The sequence below is a fragment of the Rhizopus delemar genome, genomic scaffold (genome assembly GCF_000149305.1).
Source record: "Rhizopus delemar RA 99-880 supercont3.9 genomic scaffold, whole genome shotgun sequence".
In the NCBI taxonomy this organism is placed as follows: domain Eukaryota; kingdom Fungi; phylum Mucoromycota; class Mucoromycetes; order Mucorales; family Rhizopodaceae; genus Rhizopus; species Rhizopus delemar.
The window spans coordinates 1,081,019-1,106,049 of NW_027137835.1; the positions used below are offsets into that span (position 1 = coordinate 1,081,019).

The following is a 25,031-nucleotide window of genomic DNA, read 5'->3' on the forward strand; positions in this document are numbered from 1 at the left end:
ATCATACACAAATAAAAGAGGGAAAGGGAGGGGGGTAAAACAAAAATCATTTTTTAATGAGTCAAATGGCTTGATTGACTAATAGACATGCTATTGAACAATTTTTGAACAACTATTAAAGTTAGTTTTTTTTGTATTCAATAAAAAATATGTACTTACGAACAGTTTCATCATTAAAAGAATGATTTTGTGAAAACAGTGCAGGATAATGATTTCCTCTTGTTGTTGGGGTTGAAGCAGATGAAGATAAAAAGGCTGATATAGGCTTATTATGATGAGATGCTGTAGAAGATGGATAAATTAAAGGTGGACTTTGGGTATGGATATAGTTTTGCAAAGTGGGTAAAGTACCGGTATGTTGTCTTTCTTCTAGCATGATATCTGGCATGGATTGACTTGAATGCATAGAACTATTATTGCTACCTGTCGAAGTGGATGATGTAGGCATAATATATGTATTGAAATCATTAGGTTTATTAGTGCTATTGTTGCTGTTCAATGGATAAAATCCTATTGTCTGATTGGTATTGTTGTTTGCATACATCTGATATTAAAATCAATTTAATACATATAATAAAGCGTTTAATAGATTAATTTACCATCGATTGAGGTTTGCCTTCCATCTGTCCTGTCATGGGTGGACTATTGACAAATCCATTCATTGGGTGATTTGTACCCCAGATATCTAATCCATTAGGTGGACTTGTCGGTGGAGCTCCACGAAAGAGTGAAGGAGGTGGAGGTCCTCTTTCGGCAGGTGAATCAAAGATGGCTCGAATATTATCGGCCGTTCTTGATGAATTCATGTCTCTAAAGTTTCTCCATGAAGCATCCAGTGCACTTCCTGTCGTTGTTGTTGGATAATCAAAAAGTGAATAGCTTTTTAGTCCACTACTACTATTGCCATTCAAAACAGATTGAAAATCGTTCAAGAGAGATGAAGAAGACGAAGCTGTAGGCGATACAAGATCTAAAAAAGATGACATGTTAATATATACCGAGAAAATTGTTTAAGGATCTAACCTGAAGCCATCGTTGAAGAAGGAGGAGGCAAAATTTTACTATCAAACACATGAAAAGAAGTTGTTGTGTTTGGTGGCATGACAGAAGGAGTAGCTGCATGATCTAGAGTTGAGTGATGAACGATGGCGCTTCCTTCATACAAAGTGATTTGCTGATCTTTAAGATAATCTGTCGTAATCTTCAATGCCATAGCCAAGGCATCCATATTTCCTTTGACTGTCTTGAACTTAACAATTTCATTCCGCTTGGTCTCTGTCGTTGGAATACATTCTATCTCAATACGATATTCCTTTGATATACGTTGAACGACATCCTTTTGAAATGATTCTGATGACAAGACGGGTATCAACTGCGCAGAGTAAGGTATATAGAGTTTATATTCCTCTGGCAAGATAGATCTCACCATCTGAACCCCTAGCTCAATTTGCGATTCGGGGCCAACAAGAGTCAAGGTATCGCTTGCCAATTCAGCATCAGGCCACATCGGATACGTGCCTGTCTTCTTGGCCACCTCAGCCAAGAAATCGGCCTGACTTCCAATCAAAGTACGATGAAGCCAAAACGGAACATCCAGTACCTGTTCAACACATTCTCGATCCTTAGGGTTAATCAAATCCATCACAGCATGTCGTAAATTATCCAAATTGACCTGGTTTTTCATTGGTGTTCGTGCAACTACGTTGTCTTCATTGTCATAGTAACCTCCAAGAGCTGCAAACTCTTCCGCGTTTGAAAATTTCACATAGACACCGTATTTTTTCATAATACGTTGAATATTTTTACCACCGACACCAATGATACGCTTGTGATAGACCTCTGGTACATAAAATGAAATTTCGGCTGGCAACTCTTCTTGAAGTAAAGTCAAACCGTCCAAGGCTTTGGTAAAACTGCTGCTTTCTACTTCAATAATAAAGTTGTATTCGCTAAATGGAATGAACTTGATCTTGGCGCCTGATGTCTTCATGATTTTGTTGATCTTTCCACTCTTCTTACCACTAATAAATTCGCGTTGATCATTAGAGAGTTCAACATTAAAAACTGTACTTTGGTGAAACATCTGTCATAAAAAAAACGTGTTTTTTAGTGTGTGTTGTGGTAGGACCCTTATTTTCACAAACCTTTAAAAACGCCATGTCGTGTAACCGTTGATAGACATTTCGAACAGCTCTTTCAGTACCATATACCTCAATTCGACTTGGCTCGGGTAAATAGGTGACATCAGCAAGGGAAATTTGAGATAATTGAGACACTAGACTTGATATATTAGGTAAAAAGGTTGAAGCATTCTCAACACCATAAATATCACGATGATTAAAATAGAAACAAGCTTCATAGACTCCACAAGCCTAAGAAGAGAAATTAGCACGTTTTTTTCTCGGATAATTTTTTTTTTTGTACCAAAAAATGAAGAGAACGAAGAGTACGCTCAACGTTGACTTGATTTTCAGCATAAACAATGATTTGGTTACTTTCAGTTCCCATCTTTGGAAATTGAATGAAAGAAGCATTGTCTCGCATTATTTTTTTTATATCATTTCTTTTATGTAATAGCATCCAATCTAATTTACGAGGATGTAGTACAGCTTCTTTTTGATGTATGTCCTTCATCTACATTGTGTATTAGTCATAGCATTAATTGTTTTACTTTCATACCTTTTCATTTGCGAGGTTAGTAAGGCTTTCTTTAACACGTTCAACCTGATCTCCAGATACATAAATCAATGAATCATCATTGTCGTTATAGCGAAAGGGAGATGGAAAGTAAACCAAAGTAGTTGTTCCTTCCAAAATAGATTGAAGTCCAGTTCTTTTCCTTCCACAGATTAACGGATGTAATTTATATGGAATATCAAGTGTATCTACGTTAAGTTGTGACTAACAAAAGTGTTAAATACAGGCCTGCACTTTTTTTTAAAAAATCTTACTTGTTTATCCAACATCACCAAAATGTTGATTCTCGCTTTTTCAGCTTGGTTGGGTATACCAGTAATAAGGATATTGACTGTATTTTGAGAGGTAAATGAAGATTGAGGCAAAGGTTCTGTAAGGGCAATAGTCGTTTCTGTTTCTTTTGCTATTTTATCACATGCTGTTCTAAGTTGATTACAATCTTGATCAGGGATCTTTATATTCAAGTGGATCTAGAAAGGGATCATTATTTTAATTATTCAATTTTGCTGAAATACTGTATAGTTTACTTGTGTGGGATATAAATTCAATAACTCGGTTCTGGTTGCCATAACATCTTCTTTTTGCCCAGTTAATGTTAAATTGGTGCCTTCAACTGTTATTTGACAGGTCAAAGAAGTGGGTAATGTATTGACTTGTCCAAAATAAAATGAAAACGCACAAGTCATAATCGTCTTCTTTGTTTCCCTCCTCTTTTTTTTTTGTTGCTTTTTTTTTATAAAAAAAAATTAGAAAAAAAAATTAAAGAGTAAAAAAAAAAAAAAAATATTTGGTGAGTTTATTTTTTCAAAAAAGGAGATGCAAAAAAAAAAATAGAAATATCCTTTTTTATTATTTTATCCTTCTTTCTCTCTTGTTTTTTAATTTCTTCTGAGGTATTATTTTTTTTCCTTGTTATATTAAGAGGGCATACGCAAATATATAATAGTTTTTTGTAATCTTAGTAAAAAAAAATTTGTTACTTTTTCGTTGGATGATGATATCCACCCCCCTTGTAAGGAGGCCATTATTTAACTATTGGCTATGTTTCGAACAGTCAGTCACTTATTTGGTTGGCAGCAAAAATTTAGTGCCCACTATGCCTTTTTTTTTTTTGTATGAGGATTTTATTCGAATGCCGCATTTTAGCTAGTCATCATAAGAAACATTTTTAATAGCAGGGCTTAAAACTATGAGCAAACAAGCAAAAAGTGATCATGGAGATTTCAACTAGTGCCGCCAGACGAGAGACCAGTCCAGCAGAACTTCGCTAAGTGACTTTGTTCCAGAGTGCCCACTGTGCCTCGAGGATTTTATTCTAGTACCGCCTCCAAACGATCACTGTTACAAAATAGTAAAAACTAGAGCAATAAAATAACTATTACAATAATGCATTGTAATATTTCTACATTTTTTGACGATGTAAATTTTCATTGTGAATTCGTCTAAGTAGCACTGTGACTCTTGCTGTTGCTTCATTTGGCCAAAAAGGTGTGTCTTCAAAAATATATTTCCAGTGTAATCTTCATAAACTCAAATTTCCACAAGCAATTACATAAAAGGTGTCAAGCTTCCAATGCGATAATGTTTTAATTGTTGCTTGAATTGGTCGATTTATTTGATCAAAAGATAGTAGCGAAGGTTGAACAAGAAATCGTTGCGCTAATGTGTCTCATATAGGTCGTTTAATTAGGCAGGATCACAAAAAGTATCATCAGTTCCGATTGTGCCACATATCATGCATCCTTCTCATGATATATTTAGGCATAATTTTATATAGATGAGAGCGTATAGGAAGTTTTAAATGATAAAGCCTCCATAGCATAATTCGTGCTGGACGAGAGATTGAGGCGTGCCAAAATGTGTTCCATGAAAATTTGCTAGCTCTAGGATACGTGGACAGAAGACTATCTAAAGGAAGTATGCCGAGGTGTTGGAATCACTTAGGGATAACCTCCCAAATGGGGTGTCATCTGGTAGAGATGAGTTGAATAGAGAGGCAAACCGAGGTGCAGGACGTTGAAAGACAAAAGAGGATACAAATCCTCCGAGAGCACAGTTGGGTGAACTTTTAAAGGGGGATAAAAAATCTTCTTCAGCTATTTGGTCCGTATGCAGTAGATTGAGATATTTTATATTCCTGCTTCTTTGCTGACTGGATAGGAAAGATCCTCTGAGAGTAAGCTTACCATTGATAGCATTAAATCCATATACAACTTTTTATCAAAAGTAACTTCCAACCTGAGTTTTTTTAAGTATGGCCATTTGCGAGCAAAACTGGGCATACTCTGCATAAAGGTATTTCCTCTGCTGTACTAGTATTCAGGTCAGTCCAGTTAATTTTATAGCCTATGTGATCTAAAGTACGAAACATGGACAGGAAGCAACCAATTTTCAATGTCAGTACTACGCTTTCCTGAGAAAAGTAAAGGCAGAATCGCTGAAGGCAAGGAAGTCAAAACACAGAGCTCGTATTACATAAGAGATGTAGCAAAGGATCCCTGAGTCGAAGTCGGGTGCGTCGATTAGAGCATCGGGATGGACCATCGCAACTGAAGAGCTGAGTGCTGCATGGCTGAATCCAGGGGAAGCTTTGACCGATAAACAGAGTGCCCATCGTGTCAATAGGCAGCTTTGTAAAAATAAATAGTGATTTTGTAAAATTTTGTCGACGGCTTCATGACTTCTAATTGGCAACTTTGTACAGAATCGATTGGCAATTCTTTTTTTATAAATCTTTACATTATCTATGTTTTTAGTGTCTACATAAATTGCTTTATCGATACAAATGTCATATACTCTTTTTTTTTTTGATGAAATTTTTTGTATTAAATTGAACACATATAGCATCTTGTCGATAGTCAATGATACAGCTTGTGTAATAAATAATTTTTCTTTTTCAAGCCAGAGAGGAGAGAGAGAAAGAATAGGGCAGAAGCTGAGAAGCTTGGATAAACAACTAAAATAAGGACAAGAGAAGATTGCATTAAGGGCTTGAAGTTGTGAACTGCAATTAGGACTTGCAATAGCTGATAAGCAAGAATGAGACAAAGGAAAGTAAAAATAGGAATAGACGGGCAGTTTAATAGAGGGAATAATATTTGACTGATGTTTTATTAATAAAAATAAGTAGACATTTATACTACTGTAAGGAACGTGAAATATAATCTATCTTATCAAATTGAAGGTTTTGTTTATAATTAAAGGAATGTATCCTAAGGGCAAATAACGTCATGACAGCCTGTGAAATAACATGGACTATTCTATCTGAACAGGTATTTCTAATGCAACCAAATTGACACAACCTTAACTGATTATGGCATGATTCAATCTAGTTATTGGTAACAGAGGCGCATCTTTTACCAAGAGTAAATACACAGTTGTGTTTTATTCATAGTAATAATCGAAAAAGAATAGAACTCTTTCCTGGGCTCACTATAAAAGAATCAAAACTGACAACACAAGTTATCATTTAAAATAGCTCTGGTTGTAGCATATGCTTGTAAAATTAACAACTTTTACACCTGATTTTATATGCTCTTGTCATGCTCTCTTCATATCCCAATGTTACAGCAATATACTGATTGATTAACCAGACTTTGTGAATAGTGGATACCTCAATTTGGCTGTAATCAATCATTATTTTTTTTAACTGAAAGATTACTACCAGCTGCATCTTTTTTAACTCACTGTAAATTTCATAAAGACACCAATTAGCGTATTTATCAACTACGCTTTATTGTCAATAAAATTCAAGATTTTTGACCAGCCAATCAAGAATTTCTCAATATAATCAAATGTTTCTTAAATCATTCAAGTTTTTCTGCACTGGTAAAGATTTTTTTACCACTTATCAAAGAATACGAAAAAACTTGGCATTTTGTCCTTAACGAAGCCCTTATTTTCCTTTAAGACTTGCTATACCTTTACTAAAAATAATAATTTTCTTGAACTTTTTGATCTACATTGAACAAGATTTTAAAAATCTCATCAAAACATCTGAAGTTCTTCAAGCAATTCATGATCGTGGGCACTCTTCCTTGTTTTTATCTCCTTACTTGCCATTCCTGTGCCCTATCGAAAAGTGTTGGGCAAAAACCAAGCAAGAAGTGGCAAGACATCTTTAATGAAGAGCGAAATTTAGCTGACCGCATTGAAGAAGCAGCAAAAACAATTACAGTGAAAAATTGTAGAAGGTGAGTCCATAACTTTGCATTTTTTCCCCATGTGTTTGAACATGGATAGAATATAAATATCATAATAATAAGATTGGAGTGTCTTTAATTATAAGATATAGAACCCCTTCTAAAGCAATGTAAATTTCTTTTTTATTTACGATTCAACAGGGCAATATGGGTATGTGAAATTCTGATCGATTATTAGTATTTAAATGGGCATTCACGCAAACAATTCATACATTCATCCTTGATACTTTGAATAGTTTATATGTCAAAGCCCGGGGATCTTGATTCTTTTAGTTCGACTTCTTCATCTTGTTTTGTCATGCAGTTAGCCCAAAATAATTTATATAAGGAAATCAATGGTTCAATGTTCTTTCTGTTTGTAAACGAATCTACTTCTTGTATTGATTTTGGAAAGGTGGTTTCGAATATTTCAGTCATAGTATAAAATGAGCCATTTGGCATTTTTTGAGTGATGTAAACTTTGAGATTATACCCTAGAAAAGAAAAAGATTAGAAACCAAGTATAAAAATGTAGTGTGGTATAGCACAAAAAACCAGAATTTATGTCGTTTCATCATGGATCTGGAAAGCAAGAACAGAACGCATTTCGGATATTGAAAATAAATAAAAAAAGCTAAAGGTACAAAGATCCATCCAAATCCTTCTCTTTTAGAGATACATCTGTGTAGTTCTTTTATGAATATATGATGTGTCTCTTATTTGAACAAGCTATACCGATTCACACAAACAAGCCTTATGTTTTTCGTAATTAAAGCACTCTTTCTGAGCCTATTAGCCCAATAGCTCAAATGATATAGTTTACGAAAAAGCACGAATAGATAATATGCAAATGACTATGTATCAAACATATATGAAGATAATATGCATCGTACACATATTTACTGTGACAAACAAAAAAATTGTGCATTAATGTCTATTTCTTGGTGATGCTTTGCGGAAAAGTTATGACTTTTCAAGTAGTCAGTTACCATATTGCTTCTACGAAGCATCAATTAAAAAGGACATATGGTGCTTACAGAATTGCGGCATTTTATATATCAATCAATTCTAGCACATTTCCAATAACCAAGATAGCATTTAATGCTTTACCGGCTGTAATAGAAGTATATCAGAATGCATTTCCCAAGAAAAATCAGCTGATAGTCAGCTAAGTCTATCAGCTGTCAGACTATGATAATTTGACTGTACTTATTATAAGGGTTATATACTTTATATCATCTGTTTTAATATAGAATTATTATTACTGAATCTTTTAAATTTATTATGTAATTAAAGATTTGTCTATACTTAAGTACCGTACGCTTTTTACCGTTTTTGTAACCGAGATTTTTCAATTTCAGGATCCTTTTGAGGCTTACTAACTACAGAAATACCATGTTTGCACATAAGATAAAAAAAAAGATAGATACTTGACATGAATGCTTTCTCTGTTTCAATTCACTGCTTGATTTAGATAAATAGCTTCAGTTGCTTTTGAAGTTGCTTACACACAGAGTTCTATTATTCTTTTACTTATTCTACTTTTAACCTCAGCAATATAAATCGTACTCATTTTGCTCTTTCTGTGAACACTTATTCTTTTTACATAAAAATGTCAGACATGTCAGATGACGACTTTCAACCACTTGAGCCTACTCTTCAAAATATCCTAGACCAAGATTCACTTCATTGGATCTTTGTAGGTGGTAAAGGCGGTGTTGGTAAGTAAAACAGCCAAACGAATAGAAAGATTTACTGATAAACGTCAAAAGGTAAAACCACCAGTTCTTGCTCTTTGGCTGTTCAACTTTCAAAAGTACGTGAATCAGTCTTGTTGATTTCAACCGATCCCGCTCACAACCTTTCAGATGCATTTGGACAAAAGTTCTCTAAAGAAGCAACTCTTGTGAACGGATTCAATAATCTTTACGCTATGGAAATTGATCCTACTTCTAGCATACAAGAAATGATTGAGCAATGTAAGGCTGTATGCATTCTGTATAGAATTGTTAATTAAATTATATAAAATATAGCTGAACAAAATAACCCAATGGGTGGCATGATGCAGGACTTGGCTTATGCCATTCCTGGTGTGGATGAAGCAATGGGCTTTGCTGAAGTAATGAAACAAGTCAAGACCATGTCTTATTCAGTTGTCGTATTTGATACTGCACCCACCGGACACACTCTACGTTTTTTGTCATTCCCTACTGTTTTAGAAAAGGCCTTGGCTAAAATCAGTGGTCTCAGTAGTCGTTTTGGACCCATGGTTCAACAAATGTCTGGTATGATGGGTGTGAATGCAAATCAAGAAGACATGTTTTCGAAACTAGAAGAAATGAGATCAGTTATTAATGAAGTTAACAAACAATTCAAGGATCCCGTAAGTAAAAGCAGTGTATATATTATTGTTTATTAATACAATTATAGAATATTACCACTTTTGTCTGTGTGTGTATTTCAGAATTCTTATCTTTATATGAAACAGAACGTATGATTCAAGAGTTAACTTCTTATCATATTGACACACACAACATCATTGTCAACCAATTATTATTCCCTAAAAATGGTAACTTAAATATAAAGTATATGTAGTGTATTCATATCTTTTGCATAGATTCCAACTGTGAACATTGCACAGTTCGTCATAAAATGCAACAAAAATACTTGGATCAAATTTATGATCTTTATGAAGACTTTCATATTGTGCGTATGCCTTTGTTAACAAAGGAAGTACGCGGAGTAGAAGAAATTAAGGAGTTTTCGAAAATGTTGGTTGAACCTTTTCAAGAGAAAAAATAAATAATAAAAATAAACCAATCAAAAGGCTTTATTAGAAAACACTAGAAAGTTTTTTTTTTTTGGTGCCTTAGATTATAAAAAAATCTTTTTTTTTTTTAATACTTTCTTTACTCTTTTTTCATCAATGGTGGCCGAAACTAAATATTATGATATTTTGGGTGTCAGTCCTTCCGCAACTGAAAGTGAACTCAAGAAAGCCTACAGAAAACTTGCTTTAAAGTATCACCCTGATAAAGTAGGAACAAAGCAAATAATCTAGAAAAATTGGGAGATCTAAACTTTTTTTTTTTTTTTTTTTTGCTAGAATCCTGATGCAGGAGATAAATTCAAAGAGATCTCTCATGCTTATGAAATCTTGTCTGATGCCGAAAAGAGAGAAGTCTATGATCAGTATGGTGAAGAAGGATTAAACGGTCAAGGCGGCATGGGCGGTATGAATGCCGAAGACTTGTTTTCCCAATTGTTTGGAGGCGGTGGAGGATTCTTTGGAGGTGGAGGTGGTCGTCGTGGACCTCAAGGACCCCGTCGTGGTAAGGACATGATGCACCAATTGAAGGTGACTCTTGAAGACCTTTACCTCGGCAAGACCAGCAAGCTGGCCCTTCAAAAGAATGTTCTTTGCAGCAAGTGTGAGGGTAAGGGAGGCAAGGAGGGTGCTGTTCAATCTTGCAGAGGTTGTAATGGTCAAGGTATTCGTATCATGATGAGACAGATGGGACCTATGATTCAGCAAGTGCAGCAAGCCTGTCCCGAATGCCGTGGAACCGGTGAAGTCATTAGTGAAAAAGATCGCTGTAAGCAATGTTTGGGTAAAAAGATTATCAGCGACCGAAAGATTCTCGAAGTTCGTATTGAACGTGGTATGCGTGATGGCCAAAAGATTACATTCTCTGGTGAAGGAGATCAAGCACCCGGTGTTGTTCCTGGTGATATCATCATTGCCTTGGATGAAAAGCCTCACCCTCGTTTCACTCGTAAGGGAGATGATCTTGTTTATGAAGCCAAGATCGACCTCTTGACTGCTTTGGCTGGTGGTCAATTTGCTATACCCCATTTAGACGATCGTGTCCTTATGGTTAGTGTACTCCCCGGTGAAGCCATTCAACCTGATATGATCAAGGTCATTCCTAATGAAGGTATGCCTATGCATCGTATCGAAAGTCGTGGTCACCTCTTTGTCAAATTCACTGTCGAGTTCCCTCAATCTAACTGGACTGACGAAGATACCATCAAAAAATTAGAAGCTATCTTGCCCCCTCGTCCTACTTTACCTTCTTTTGGAAGCAAACACGTTGATGACGTTGTTTTGGTTGACGCTGAAGGTTATCAAGGAAGAAATAACGCATCTCACTCTGCATACAATGAAGACGACGATGAAGATGATCATCATGGCGGTCCTGGTGTCCAATGTGCTCAACAATAATAAGTTTCTATATACATATTTATATACATAAAGTAATAGACATTTTCCTTTTATTTTGTCTTGTTGTAAAAAAAAAAATGAACATAACTATTTAAAAGATGAGAAGATAAAATGGTGTAATTTTCTGTTTATTAAAGAAAGTCGTTTTTTTTTCTGTATTTTACAAAAGGAGAGACTGTTTGAAAGGTATGATACAAAAAAGTAATAATGCTAATGATAATGCAAAGAAGTAAAGGTTTTAATAACCAACAGCAGACATGATACCATATCCAAGAGTAAAGATCAGTAGAGTAATCACGATACTCACAGGTACACCAACAATAATAAAGTCCTTTGCCTTCAAATAAGGTTTTCCTGTTGGGTCCTCCATCATGACCGCAGACATGTTAGGGTATCCAGAGACAGGAAGGCCCATACCAGCCGAACAAGCTAATCCTGCGCCCATCACGAGCAAATTGGCGTGTGGCACGGGCAGATTAGCACCGACTTGTTGAACGATGGGCACAATGATCAATGCAGCCACGGTATGAGAGACAAAGGTAGAAAAGACAAGGAGCAAGAAGGCAAAGATGGCAAGGATAGCGATTGGTTGAAGGTTTTCTACACCATCCTTGATACGAAGAGCGATATCTTGCAATAATCCAGATGAAGTCACAGCGCTACCAAGAGCCATACCACCTTGAGCCAAGACGACGACAGACCAAAGGAAAGCGTTGAGATCATTCTTGTTGAGGATACCAGTACCAAAAAAGACAAAGAGTGGAATAGTTGCAATCACGCCTGTATCACCCAAGTGGGATTCCAAGGAGGTCTCAGCACACCAAAGAGCGATGGTCAGGATAGTGATGAGCATAATAAAGGCTTGAGTCCATGTGATCTTATCACGCGTTGCCTTAATCTTGTTCAAGTGAGGAACTGCTCGGTCAGGTCTGTAGACGAGCAAAAGCATACCCCAACAGATAAAGACACTGATGATTGAAATTGGAAGAGCAACACCAAACCAGATACCCCAGCCTGGGTTAGGTGACATGTATTGAATTGTGACAATGTTTTGAGGTGACGAGATAGGTGATGCCATACCACCAATACAGCTAGCTAAAGCAATACCAAGTAGAAGACAGGGTGCAACGGGTGAACCACTGGGTAAAGTACGTAAGATGGGGTTGATGAGAGAAAAGCAGAGGACAGGTGTGGCAACATTAGAGATCCACATACACAAAAAGGTGGCTACGGCCATAATAGAAAGAAGTACCCATCGAGGACGTGTACCGGCACGAGAGAGAACATGAGTAGCAAAGGCTTTAGCAATACCATATTTTGATAAGGCAGCCGCAATTGAAAAACCTCCGAGAAGCATCATGATCGTTCCACTGTACATTGAGGCAAAAACAGACTTGGCGGCAGCATGGGCAGTCATCGGTGTTCCATCTGCGTTACGCAGGATACCCAAGAGAACGACCAAAAAGGGAATCAAGAGTGAGGTTGCATAGAGAGGAATGGCCTCGGTAGCCCACATGACAGCAGCAAAGAGCAGTAAAGCAAAGCAGTAATTTTCCTGAGTATTTCCAAAGGTGTTGACATTGAGAAGAATAGCAAAGAGGATGACAGAGAGCAAGAAACAGATGAGGTTGTGTGCAGTTTCGGTAGGAATTCTGTGTTGAGTAAATGGAATTAGGTAAGACTTTGGAGGAGTAACCGATTTGACGTGTGCATCGAGCGTCTTGCGTTCTTGACCGACCATGTCTTTCCAAACCGTATTGCGATCATAAGTAATTTGATCTCTCAAATGGGTTTTCATCTGGCGAACAGCAATAGCCGTGTTGCCGTTGCAGAAAGCATCAGCATAAATACGTTCGACACGTTCAATTTGAGAGCGTAATAAATCGATTGTTTGAGGCATAAAGGGTCTAGAATCAAGAACCATCTTTTTTAAATATTGTGTTCTTAAATCTCCGTCAAGGACTTTATCGTGCTTTTTCAAAATCTTTTCAAAAGCCATACGATTCAATTCAACATAAGAGTCTAATTCAGACAAGGACACGTAGAGTATGATGAGTTGACTTCGAAGATCAACCAATTGTTCGACATATTGGCCAGGATGACTATCAACAGTAAGGCGTGATTCAATTGACATTTTTCGGTCAGGCTCTTTCATAGAAACAGTTTCTTTGATAGGAATATTGATAGTAGAGTCCAATTCGCTTAAAGGAGAGTTTAAAAAATGATTGTCAGAGAGAATGTTTTGAGATGGCATGGACTCTGACAATACATGAGCGAGATCATCTAATTGACTGTATAATTCTGATTCTTTTTCAGAATAAAAACAAAATACTTTTTCGAGTTGCAGGTCTAATTGGCTTAGGAAACGATCTTCTCCTTGGGTAGTAACTGAGCCCACTTTTTCTGGATCCACAGAATTGTTTAAATTATCTACTTTTTCTTTTTCGATTTGAAAGATGAGTTTTTTTAATTGATCATAGCTAAAGAGCATGATTAGTAATGGAAATAAAAAAGTAAAGAAACATCTTTATTACTTACGCAACATAGTGGTCAATCCAATCAGGTACTGCATTGAATTGCAAAGAGTGGGAGAATTTCATTTTTTTAATATAGAAAATGAAAAGAAAAGAGTTCGGAATAAAAAATGGATACTCTTTGTTATTTTATAGTAAGAAATAAGCAAAAAAGCTCCGTGGCTAGAAAGAGAGAGAGAGGGAAAGTGAGAGAGAGCAAGAATTGAAAATTTAACTATTTTGTCTCTTTCTTGTTACTGATTTGTAATGGAGTCCAAAAGGTACAAAGATAGGCATTTGATTTTAAAGTCCGAATAGCTGTGTTACTTTTTTCCGTCAAGCGATTGGCTCTGATAGACCTCACACGACAACACGTGTGCTACATTGAACTCAACCAAGTTTGTACGACCAATGAAAATGGATGAGCCCTCTTTAAAATATTTCTTGCCCATCAAATTCTTTTGACTCTTGTTTCTTCTTTTTTATTGTTATAAAAGATGGAATGAAATTCAAACTCCTTATTTAAATGAAAATTAAAACATTTACTAAAAAAAAGTTTTTTTTGTCTCAAAGTAATATAAAAAATTTTCAAACATTTCATTTGGAAACAATGGAAAAGAGGGATGTCCAAGATCTTGTTCTATTCGGTAACCAATCATCTTATCCACGTGTGGATCGAAAGAAGCTTGAGTGGAAAATTTAATTGATACTCCGAATAAATACTTGATTAAGGCACAATACAAAGGCTTGGTATCATTGAATATAAAAAAAAAGTATATTTCAATTTAGTTGTTTATAGTAAAAAGACTACAAATAGAAATATACGGGGTTTCATTGTGGTTTTTTATTTTGATATGTTTCAGAATGTGTTCAATCTGAATGATGAGTCTTTATTCAATACGGAATCTTCTTTATTAAGGAATTAAATATAGGTTGCCCTTTATTTTTTGAACCCTGCATGCAATGATGTTTCAGATTAAGAAATTCATTTTATATAAAAACTGACACTTGTTCATTTTATTATTCATTTGAATAGAGAGCCATTCAATCAATACAAATTTAATATGTGAACTATTTTTCAAAGGCACTTTATACTATTATTTTATGAAACAGTATCGAATCCCATCTTTGATATCAATTACGTCCCTAACATTTTTGAGATTTACTATCCACAAGTATCTTTAGAAGAATGGTCCCTATATAGTCCATATGTTCAAAAGACAGGCTTTTTTGACCAGTCTATGTTGCTTCTATACTATTCGCTTGTCTCCAATTTCCTTTTATGAATACAAATATGTTCAATAGCATCAAGACTCGTAAAAATTGAATCCCTTTAATTTCACATTTTTGTTTCTATTAAATCATATGACAGACAACATTGTTTTCTATAGGCTAATTTCTCTCTAACACATGGTGGCATTAGATTCAAAATGATATCTTTTTAACTACAAATAATACCAATAAATTATGCTATCAATGAATTCTTTTTATCGCATATCAAAAACCTCTTTCAAAAGCATCGTCTTTTGCAATAACTAAATTGCCCCCCCTCCCTTTTTTTTTATTTCAACTAGGAAAGTGAATGACAAATAAACATTGGGCATAGACAATTAAAAAACTATACTCTTTGTATGGTTGTTGTCAATATAAAGCTTTATATTCAGTTTACAATTTCATGAAGGTCATTCGGAGTATGAGAGAGGACCAGGCGAGCTTCAAATTGAATTGTCCCTGTTTGATTGACAATATTGTTGATATATTTTGCAGTCTTTATATCCCATAAACACTTTTCTCTCTTTTTTACTGTGATTGCAAAATTTGATTTAATGGTTCTTTGAAAGCTTTTGTGGTGTATTTGTTTAATATCCAATCTTGACATTTACCTTATAACAATACCAAAATTTGCCTCATTTTCTTTTATTTTACCATTAAATCTGGACCTAAAGCAATATCAACATTGATAGAGAATTTACAATGTGTAAAAATTATGTTTATTATCTTTAATAATTCTTTCCAAACGCTTTATGCTATCAAAATAATAGAGTAGCCTTGGTGTGACTGCATTATACAGCAGGGTCTGAAGAAAAAAAAAAGTAAAGGGGATATTTTTTACTGCTTTTCTATCTTGAAATAAAAATGGTTGTTCGCATTCGTCTTGCTCGTCACGGTCGTCGTAATTTACCTTTCTACCAAATCGTTGTATCCAATGCTCGTACAGGACGTAACAGTAAACCCATTGAAAAGATCGGCTCATATAATCCAATCCCTGACAAAGATGGAAATAAATTGATCAATTTGAATTTCGAACGTGCTAAATATTGGTTAACCGTTGGTGCACAACCCTCTGAGCCTGTTGAAAAATTGCTTGTGAAGGTAACGGTGATAAGAATAGGTTATGATTAGGTTGCTTATTATTTTTTTAACATACAGGCTGATTTAATGCCTCAAGCACCCAAGCCTTGGATGGAAACAGCAGCCAAGAAGTTTAAGGAATTATAAAGAGACGATGAATACCAACTATCAACCTTTTTTTTTGTATAGAACAACTTTTCTTTTTTTACATACAAATTACTTCAATAAAGTATTAGATCTTTATAATGATCGACTATTTACAAGAGCAATTAAAAAAGTATGAAGGGAGTATGTGTAGCTTTACTTCTAGTAGATATGATTGAGGAAACTGTGAATGATAGAGTGGTTTTGACAACAACTTCAACAGCAGTGATGTAAAGGCAAATTACTTGTCAAGATATAAATACGCATAAGAACTACAGAAACTTGGAATTTAAACAGTTTAATACACAGCCATTTATTCAAACCTAAATATGGCTTTGCTGCTTTCTAAACGATTTCTTTTTATCGTAATATTTTTGTACCATTTTTATACTTTTTGTATGATCAACTGAACTTTAGTGTCTTGGACGGACTTGTCAACTTAGTGGTTGTATTTAACCTCTCTTTTGTCTTGTCAAACAAGCACATCTAATGTAAACTTTTTATTAGACACCAACTTGATTTGTTTTCGATAGTACTTTTAAGATTTGATTATTTTTATCCAACAAACCCGCAGTTGGGATTCTCATTCTACATTTTATTGTATAAATGCATGATCCAGGGAGATACACCTTGTACAGGTAATATATTTCTTTTAATAAATGTATATTTAAAATCGATAATCATAAGCGGAAGGGGAGAAAGAAAGTGAACAGGATAATTTAATAGAGAATGCGGTTTTAATGCTTTATTGATTGCCATTATTCAAAATTAGCATGTAAATGTATGAACAGAATAAAGCTGTAATCACAGCTATCGTAATGTATTAATAATTATAAACAGAAAAAGAAAACACAGTACTTCCTGATGAGCCGATAGTATTCAATAGGACCCTTTTACAGAAGAACATATTCACTGTCCCAACTTTTGTATGTCATATTATATTACTTTTGTTGAAAACCAAACACGATGTATGACAGATTTACAACATTTCGGTATGTCTTCAATGCAACCAAATATAGTCATTATCCCATAATTGTTTTCATAAAGTATCAAAGAGACTCACAAGTTATTAAGGAGATATTGCCCTATTGTCTTATGATTGTCCTGTTAAAAACATATAAATAATAATAATAATAAAAATAAAAATAAAAATAAAACATTGGTTTTATATATTAGATAAACTCTAGGTAAAGGTATCTTTCCCTAAACCAAAAGCATCCTATTTATTGTGAAATATGGGTTTATTTAACTTTTGCTATGCTATGTACCATTTCCTATTAAAGCACAAGTTAATAACAATGATATCAAGCTCTATTTAACTCTGCCTACCTCTTTAGAAATTAAATGACAAGTCTTTTCTATCAAGTTTAATAATGAATTGATATCGCTTGACCAGTCATTCAGTATTTGGTTTGCATCCTTCTTTGTTTGGAAATTAATGATACCAGCAGTGCGATCAATACGAGCATAAATTGTCTTGGATACAACCAACTTGGATAAGAACTCCTCCGTATCCTTCTCATTCAAATCAAGTAATTGAGTTAATCTCTTTGTAGTGACTCTTGTATAGTATTTAGCAACCACTCGAATATTGTGCTCAATCACTCGATTATGAAGCTCCTTCCACCTCTTTTGTCCCTCTTCAGTAGAGCGGTTGAATGCTGCTGATTGACTAAACAAGGGTCCATATGTTTCTTCAATAGATACCCATCTCATCAATTCAGTTGTAACAAAGTATTTAGCAAACTCTTGGTATTGAGGGATTTGTGCTAATTTAACATCGCCATAAATGCGATGAAGCAAGTCAGATTGTTCATTATCAAATGGTGCTAAAATGACAAATAAGATTGCATTTTCCAGTGCAACTTTCCATTTTGTTTCGTCTTGCTGAATTGATTCTGAATCGTAAATTTGCTTATAGTATTTATGGACGTTCAAATATTGATCTTCATGTAAGGCATGTTGAATCATTAATTCATAAAATCTAAGTTTAAGATCCTATATACACATTCTATCTATAAATGAAAGCTCTTGTTTTCATATTGACAAATCACTTGCCTCATTTTCCTTATCTTGGAAGAATTTTGTATTGATCTTCTTTGAAATGATTTGAGTTCGAACATAATCATGTTTGGCTAAACACAGTCTCATTTGCTCCAAGATAAATTCAACCTTTTCACGTTTATCCATAGAACCAAATGTTTCTACTTGAAGTTCCTGAAGAATATCAGCTGCTTCAGCAATCTTTCCTTCATCTTCGCGAATCTTTGATAAAAGTCGCGTAATACGTGCACGTTCAACTTCAACGTAAATCTAGAACATGACGATCGTTAATGATGTCTTTTTTTCTTTCTCTTTCGCTTATTTACCTTTCCATCAGTAACAGTACGGAGAGTATCAATCAACTCGAGCTTTGTTTCCATGTTGGGTGTAGAATCAAGGTAGCTCATTGCTTCTTGAACCATTTTTGATGTTGCCTAACAAAAAGTTGATTAACTAGATTTTCTTTTGGCTAAAGCATTGCTTATGCTTACGGCTTTAAGTTGACCGTGTTTCTTAGAGAGTAAGACGATTTGCTCATTTAAAAGCTTCCAATCTTTAACTTCATAACATAATTTTACAACTTGAACAAGGATGCGTCCAGTAGATTCTTGGTCGGCAGCCTATGAATAAAGAATTAGCTACTATATCAAAGTAAAGTTCAATCTGTTTACATTTCTAGCTTGTTTTTCCAAGGACAACAACTTGTCCAAAGCTTCGTTTATCTTGCCTTGCTAAATGACACTGTAAATATTAATGTATTTCAAAAAAAAAAGATTGCTTTACCTTTGCTAATGCTTCAGTTTCTGGTAAAAGAGCATCTACTTGAGGACTAAAGTCCTTGTCCATTTTTTCTAATCTTCCGTCAGACATGATTGTAAAATCTAAAGAAAATAAAAGAACATCTTCGCGTTCGTAAAGCTTACGTTTATCCTTCAGTCCACGTCACTCTATTTGAAACGGCGATATTTTAAGTCAGCATTACTGAATCTTTGGTAATGGTCAAAGAAATTGAACACGTCGCAGAGACAATTCGTACCCTCTCCCTTCTTAAATGACATTATTTTTTTTTTTATTTAAAATAAATTGACTTGAATGATGAAAGCACGTCTTCTATAAAACAGGATTTCTTAATACATTCATTTTATCAAGGGAAAAAAAAGCATAAAAAGTGTTTTATTCTTTTTTAAAATATCTTTAGATTATGAACATTATTTTATGATATCAAACAATTGGCATGAGATTTTGACATGAAACTTTATTCAAAAATCTGGAAAGACATTCCTTGCGGGTGCTCTTCATAAATTATCAAAACATTCCGCTTAGCTTGTGTACTTGCAATATCAAGTCAGTCTTACCATTTACTGAATTAAAGTGAGATGAGATGTCTAGCTGAATGCCTAATCATACGATATTAAAAACCTCAGAAAAGACTTGATTGAACTATGCAAATGGATTTGGATCGAATAGAAAAAATTATTAGCCTAACGCTCTACTGTTTATCATATAACTCGTCATGTTTGCCATGTTAAAAGAATGCCTTTTGATCATTGGCTTATTAAGAGTACAAGTAGTTTGTTTTAATGTATACATATGTGCACCCTTTTTATCAAATGTTATTCTTATTCATGGATCCATACTTGTACGATGTACCATATCGGTTTTAAGTATAAGGTCATGAAAGAAACTTGCTTTATTATTTGTTAAAATATTTATCTGCAAACATCACACCATGGACAATGCGGGTCCTGGTTTATTTACAGATTTTATAAGTTCTTAAAAGCCGTTGTTTATATTAAATCATTAAAAGCCGAATTTGTAACGAAATATGCACTCTAGGGCAACTGTTTATGACACTTTAAAAAGTGGCCTTACAAAAACCATCCAGCTATTATACTTGTCAGAGATAAGCATGATAAATTTAAAGCCAAAAGCGAGAGAATGCTTTGAGTAAAAAGGGAAAAGGGCTAGAGATAAAAGGATAAATGTTCTGAGCTAAATTGATAAGCGCTTCGAGCTTTTTTATCAGTTTTCCGAGTGCCTAAATATCCCTCAAATAACATTCATATTAATACTATATGAAGCAACTTAAACTCGAGAGCAAGTAAGGCATAGTTGATTATAAAAAAGTATTTTAATTCTAAAGCATTATGTACAACTGTCTCTTCCCATTTGAAGAGGCTGGGAATTTCTTTTACATATTTGACCAACAGCCTTGGTGTTGTTAGGGCTATAATGGTGGTGTGACCATCACGATACATGAAATTGTTGTGCATTGAAGATTTTACGAAATAAATGTTGCTTTCTATTGTGACAAAAAAGTTTGGTTAAAACTGATGATGGAGAAAGCAAGGTAGCCTTGCTAAAAAAACAAATACAAACCAATTATTTTGTTGCTGTAAGGGGTTGGGGATTTGTTCAGAATACCAATCATTTTAGATACGATTTACTTGTATTGTGGTACTTTTTGCTGGAGAAGGTTTTTTTATTGCGTCCTTCCGAAAATTTGACAAGACTAGAAGCAATGCGTATTAAACAACACACTATTCCATTTGTTCTTTCTGCTGCAGATACTCACGCTCAAGCTACACAAATTCAATGACATCATCATTGGATAAAAAAGTTGATTTACCAAATGAATGGAGGTGTAAACAGCTGTGATTTGTTCAAGGGTACAGTTTGATAGGGGATTGTTGGATGAGCAAATTTGATCAAGGCTAAAGGTGGGCATAAGTTAGTGATCGTTGCCGTTCAATATACGATATGCACTTATAAATGACGGAGAGTGACTTCAATACAGGAAGCAACGCTATGGATAACAGAATCAAAGTCCTTTTTTATAGTTATTTTCATTTAAAGCCCCTCTCAAGACCTTAACAAACAAAGGGACAGGGTTTAAAGAATCAATTAATTCTATGGCATAATCAGATATGTGTACCGAAGGGATATCAGTTCCAGTCTTTATATCCAATAAGCATTCTTCAAAAAGTATTTCTTTTAGTATGTCCACTACTACTTCTGTTGGATCAATAGTATTAAGATGCCAAACTCTAATATAGTTAGTTGATTTAAATTTGATTGCGTCTCTTTTTTCTCAATAAGCTTCATATTTCTTTCCAAGTTTGCTGGTATTTATCTTTCGTGTCTATAAAAACAATTATTATCAGATTTTGTAATCAAGTTTTTTAACCATTAATTCCTACTTTGAATAAGCTTTGGGCATTACATGCGAGTTTTGTGAGCTTATTAATTTAATTACTGACAATCTTTTTCAAAAGATCAGCATAATGTAATCATTTTATCTCTAGCGCTTTTCTAGTTTTGCTGAAAACATTTTCTCGATTTTGACTTTAAATTGATCATGTTTATCCCTGAATCCTTATCGAATTTGCTGAAAAAAATAATATTTAGGAGACTGTGTGTTCTGTAATTAGTCCCTTTTTTCCTTTTTAGGTAGGGAAACGACGTTGTTTAAAAATAACTTTTTGTGTAAAGCAATTTAGGGTTTCATAACAATTAGAATTGGAAGGAGGGGCGGATTGTTTATTTATAAATTATTAGCTTACATTGAGTAATACTACAGAAAGTAAAATTTGTTGTAAAAAGTATATAAATGCAAATATAAAGATTTTAATAAACTAAAAAAGGCTTGCTAGTGAAATTAACTGTATAATTTAAGGACAATAGGTTGAACGTGTGTAACAGGCTTGGATGACAAATGAACACACATTATTTCTCAGTTCTGTTTTGTACACGTTCTCTAATTAATTTTATTTGTTCTTTCATCACGTGATTTAAATAACAAAGAAAAAGCAAAAAGAATAAAGTGAGGGGTTATGAAGAGGGTCTATTCGGAGATGCGATCCCTTTGTAGCTTCTTGAAGGGAGAAGATGCATGAAAAGAAAAAGGAAGGGAGCACAAGTGTGTGGGCAAATAACAAGCCACACGTACACACAAAGAGAAATCATCTCCTCCAACGGCTGTTGTTTTTTTTTTTTATTAATTTTGTTTGCACACTTTTTTCTCTCTTTTTTTTTTTTAATTATTATTTCTGATCATAAAATATGCAGCAAGTGAATGGAGTGCCAATATACTCTGATGATCCAAATTCATATTATAAAGGATTGGATGATCCACCTACTTGGTTCAGTGCACAAGGAGGGGTGTATAAATGTAAAGAAAGATCGACTGATAAAGAAGTAGCTATCAAAAAATATTTGGTAGAAGAGAATCAACATAAGGATATGTTTGTGATGCCCAAGGAACTTGTTGAAAATGAGATTTATTCAATGACAAAGTGTGTTCATCCAAACATATTGAAATTAATAGCAGTTTATCTACACCAAGAATTTGTTTATTTAATCATGCCTCTTTGTACTGGAGGCTCACTTCAACATTATGTATTTGAACATCAAATTACTTTTGGTCAAATGGTTTATATTATTCGCTCTGTAAGTATAACATGATTCTACTTTTGTCTGTACTTATTGTTATACAAAAGGTTGCGTCTGGATTAGAAAAGTTGCATGGACATGATTACATACATAGGGATATAAAGTGTGATAATATCTTTTTAAATCAAGAAAATAATGGCATTGTCATTGGTAGTCATGACTATTATATAATAATCAGGTTGCTTATTATAATAATTAGGTGATTTTGGTGTAGTCTCTATCTCACCTACAGCAGATTCAAGTGTTGAAGAAGCTGGTGTTGTATTGTTTTGGTCACCCGAATTGGTACAGCAAAAGATAGTGAATCACAAGATTGATATTTGGGCATTGGGTATCGTTATACTTGAAATATTAAACAGTGGTAAAGCACCTTATGAAGATGAAGGTTTAGAAGAAGAAGAGGTAAAGTATAAGCATATTAGACAAGTATTTAACACACAAAATAGATTAAACAAAGAATTCTTCAAATTCAACGACCTATTTATCCACCCAATTTACCACCTCAACTAATTGACTTGATGAATCACTGTCTTGATCCTGATCCAAACACACGATACTCTGCCAGTCAAATATTGCAACACCCATTTCTTAAACTGTATCCATCCCAAGCATTATTCCCAATAGCAAGTAAGAAACGCAAAGCATCATCAATACCTACCAAATGCAGAATTCCTGTACGTTCATTTACATTGGATAAATCAACATCGACCTCAATTCCTGTAAAAGAAAAGATCTTGAGTGTTTATCATAAAAGGCAATCAATTTCAGCTACCAACCGCAGTCAAGGTTCTCGACTTCCTATGTTGTGTGTTAGACAGATACCAATTGAAGTAGAAAAGAAGGCTCCTCTGGTGAAGAAAATAAAAGAAAAGAAGCAGCAGGAGCAGCAGCAAGCTCTTGTAAAAACAACACTCAAGAAAAAAACAGCACCTAATACACCATCAACACTAAACAAAACACCACTTGTAGTAAATAAGTTAAACGCCAATAAGCCTAATAATATACCCATAAAAGCATCTATTTATCGAAACAAGAAGCCAGCAGGAGACAGTCGTACAGCTCGATTAATGATGGGCATCAGCACAGCTAGAAGACAATCTTATAAAACAAGAGAGCCTGCTGTAGAAACTAATTTACCCATTCTTGCTCATAAACGAACATCTCCAGACACTAAAAAGCAAGCCATGAATTCCCTAAAGGGAAAAGCGGTACTTCGTGTTTACTAATTATTTATTTTTATATTTTGTTATTATTTATACACTTATGCTTTAAATAAAAAAAAAGAGTCTTATAATTCATTTAATACATCCAACGTTACTTCACTTGAATAAAGCCCTCGCCAACAATGAACAGGCTTCGTCATTTGTTCGGTGATACTGTAGGTTGTCGTACGAGGATACCAGTCTTCTGGAAACTTTTCATGTAACAAAAAGGACACAAGGTGGTCTGTCTTCAATTGGCCATCACGACCGATAATGTCTAATAATAAACTACATTCAACACCCGAAGCAAACTGAACAAAATGTTACTACACATCAAATGTATATTTAAATGTCATTACCTGATGCATCAAAGAAAGACGAAGGAATTTATTATTTCTTGAGGATTCTAGCCATCTTAATCTTCTTGCATCATGTTCATTCTTTCGAGTAAAGACAGCTGGGTCAGTGTTATTCAATTCAGCCAATCGTACCATACGTTCTACATAATGAGGTATAGGATAAGTTGTATCGTAAGGTGGCAGAGCAGCATCTTGTCGAGTCAAGGAGACATCATGCTCGACCATATTATATACCGTCAATCGATCCAAATGAAGTGTGGGAGTAAAGCCAAATTGAGACACGAATGACTTGGTAGGATTGGCTTCTTTGTATCCAACATAAACATAGGCTAAAAACGCAGCTGTAAATGTGGGTGGTACACGGAGGAGCATCAGGGCGTCAAAGAAATCGCTAGGTGTCACATTACGTCCATCTCGAGGAAGAAAGCCGTGATTGGCCAGGGTATTCAGCATCGGACAGGGTGAACGAAGATCAGAATCATGACGTTGGTAAGCATGCTGTTTCATAAGCTCATACCATTCTTCGGGTGAATTGAGTCCCTTACGTCGACCGCTTATTTCAATCACCATGACTGTGAAAACTAGGATTGTTGTCAAGATACCAAGCAAGATGGATGGGATGCTTAATTTTTTAAGCAGAACATTGCGATACGAGTTTTTCTTTTCGTTGGTTATCAGACCCATTTTTTTAAATTAAAAAAAAGAAAAAGAATAACAAAAACAAATTAAAAAAAAAGGCTTTAAAAAGCTTTCCCCGCCACTTTTGTTTGTTTAGTTTTGATGTGCAATCTGTAATACATACACTTTCTATCTTTCTAAAAAATTGCGAAGCAAAAAAAAAAAAAAAAAGCGTTTTATTATAC

General features: G+C 34.6%; 8 protein-coding genes across 8 annotated transcripts; 4 read left to right on the forward strand and 4 right to left on the reverse strand.

Moving 5' to 3' along the window:
* Window positions 1-53: 53 nt before the first annotated feature.
* RO3G_11493 (uncharacterized protein) lies at window positions 54-3,266 on the reverse strand (the record flags this gene model as incomplete). The annotated part of the gene is made up of 9 exons (XM_067666077.1): window positions 54-112; window positions 160-544; window positions 600-970; window positions 1,024-2,083; window positions 2,211-2,372; window positions 2,425-2,634; window positions 2,680-2,901; window positions 2,952-3,167; window positions 3,225-3,266. 9 exons carry the CDS (start codon window positions 3,264-3,266, stop codon window positions 54-56), a joined length of 2,727 nt encoding a protein of 908 aa, XP_067522178.1.
* A 5,224-nt stretch (window positions 3,267-8,490) lies between these two features.
* On the forward strand, window positions 8,491-9,680 carry RO3G_11494 (ATPase GET3; the record flags this gene model as incomplete). Its single annotated transcript, XM_067666078.1, has 5 exons — window positions 8,491-8,599; window positions 8,651-8,857; window positions 8,912-9,261; window positions 9,309-9,447; window positions 9,496-9,680. The coding sequence occupies 5 exons, from the start codon at window positions 8,491-8,493 to the stop codon at window positions 9,678-9,680; spliced, it is 990 nt and encodes a 329-aa protein (XP_067522179.1).
* A 124-nt stretch (window positions 9,681-9,804) lies between these two features.
* RO3G_11495 (uncharacterized protein) lies at window positions 9,805-10,889 on the forward strand (the record flags this gene model as incomplete). The annotated part of the gene is made up of 3 exons (XM_067666079.1): window positions 9,805-9,915; window positions 9,985-10,816; window positions 10,876-10,889. The coding sequence occupies 3 exons, from the start codon at window positions 9,805-9,807 to the stop codon at window positions 10,887-10,889; spliced, it is 957 nt and encodes a 318-aa protein (XP_067522180.1).
* A 452-nt stretch (window positions 10,890-11,341) lies between these two features.
* Window positions 11,342-13,703, reverse strand: RO3G_11496 (uncharacterized protein; the record flags this gene model as incomplete). Its single annotated transcript, XM_067666080.1, has 2 exons — window positions 11,342-13,583; window positions 13,642-13,703. 2 exons carry the CDS (start codon window positions 13,701-13,703, stop codon window positions 11,342-11,344), a joined length of 2,304 nt encoding a protein of 767 aa, XP_067522181.1.
* A 2,049-nt stretch (window positions 13,704-15,752) lies between these two features.
* Window positions 15,753-16,115, forward strand: RO3G_11497 (30S ribosomal protein S16; the record flags this gene model as incomplete). Its single annotated transcript, XM_067666081.1, has 2 exons — window positions 15,753-15,989; window positions 16,047-16,115. 2 exons carry the CDS (start codon window positions 15,753-15,755, stop codon window positions 16,113-16,115), a joined length of 306 nt encoding a protein of 101 aa, XP_067522182.1.
* Window positions 16,116-17,295: 1,180 nt separating this feature from the next.
* RO3G_11498 (uncharacterized protein) lies at window positions 17,296-19,025 on the reverse strand (the record flags this gene model as incomplete). Its single annotated transcript, XM_067666082.1, has 7 exons — window positions 17,296-17,331; window positions 17,442-18,110; window positions 18,285-18,425; window positions 18,482-18,589; window positions 18,647-18,775; window positions 18,827-18,886; window positions 18,939-19,025. 7 exons carry the CDS (start codon window positions 19,023-19,025, stop codon window positions 17,296-17,298), a joined length of 1,230 nt encoding a protein of 409 aa, XP_067522183.1.
* Window positions 19,026-22,517: 3,492 nt separating this feature from the next.
* Window positions 22,518-23,833, forward strand: RO3G_11499 (uncharacterized protein; the record flags this gene model as incomplete). The annotated part of the gene is made up of 3 exons (XM_067666083.1): window positions 22,518-22,608; window positions 22,807-23,009; window positions 23,054-23,833. 3 exons carry the CDS (start codon window positions 22,518-22,520, stop codon window positions 23,831-23,833), a joined length of 1,074 nt encoding a protein of 357 aa, XP_067522184.1.
* Window positions 23,834-24,135: 302 nt separating this feature from the next.
* On the reverse strand, window positions 24,136-24,738 carry RO3G_11500 (uncharacterized protein; the record flags this gene model as incomplete). Its single annotated transcript, XM_067666084.1, has 1 exon — window positions 24,136-24,738. One exon carries the CDS (start codon window positions 24,736-24,738, stop codon window positions 24,136-24,138), a length of 603 nt encoding a protein of 200 aa, XP_067522185.1.
* Window positions 24,739-25,031: the final 293 nt, after the last annotated feature.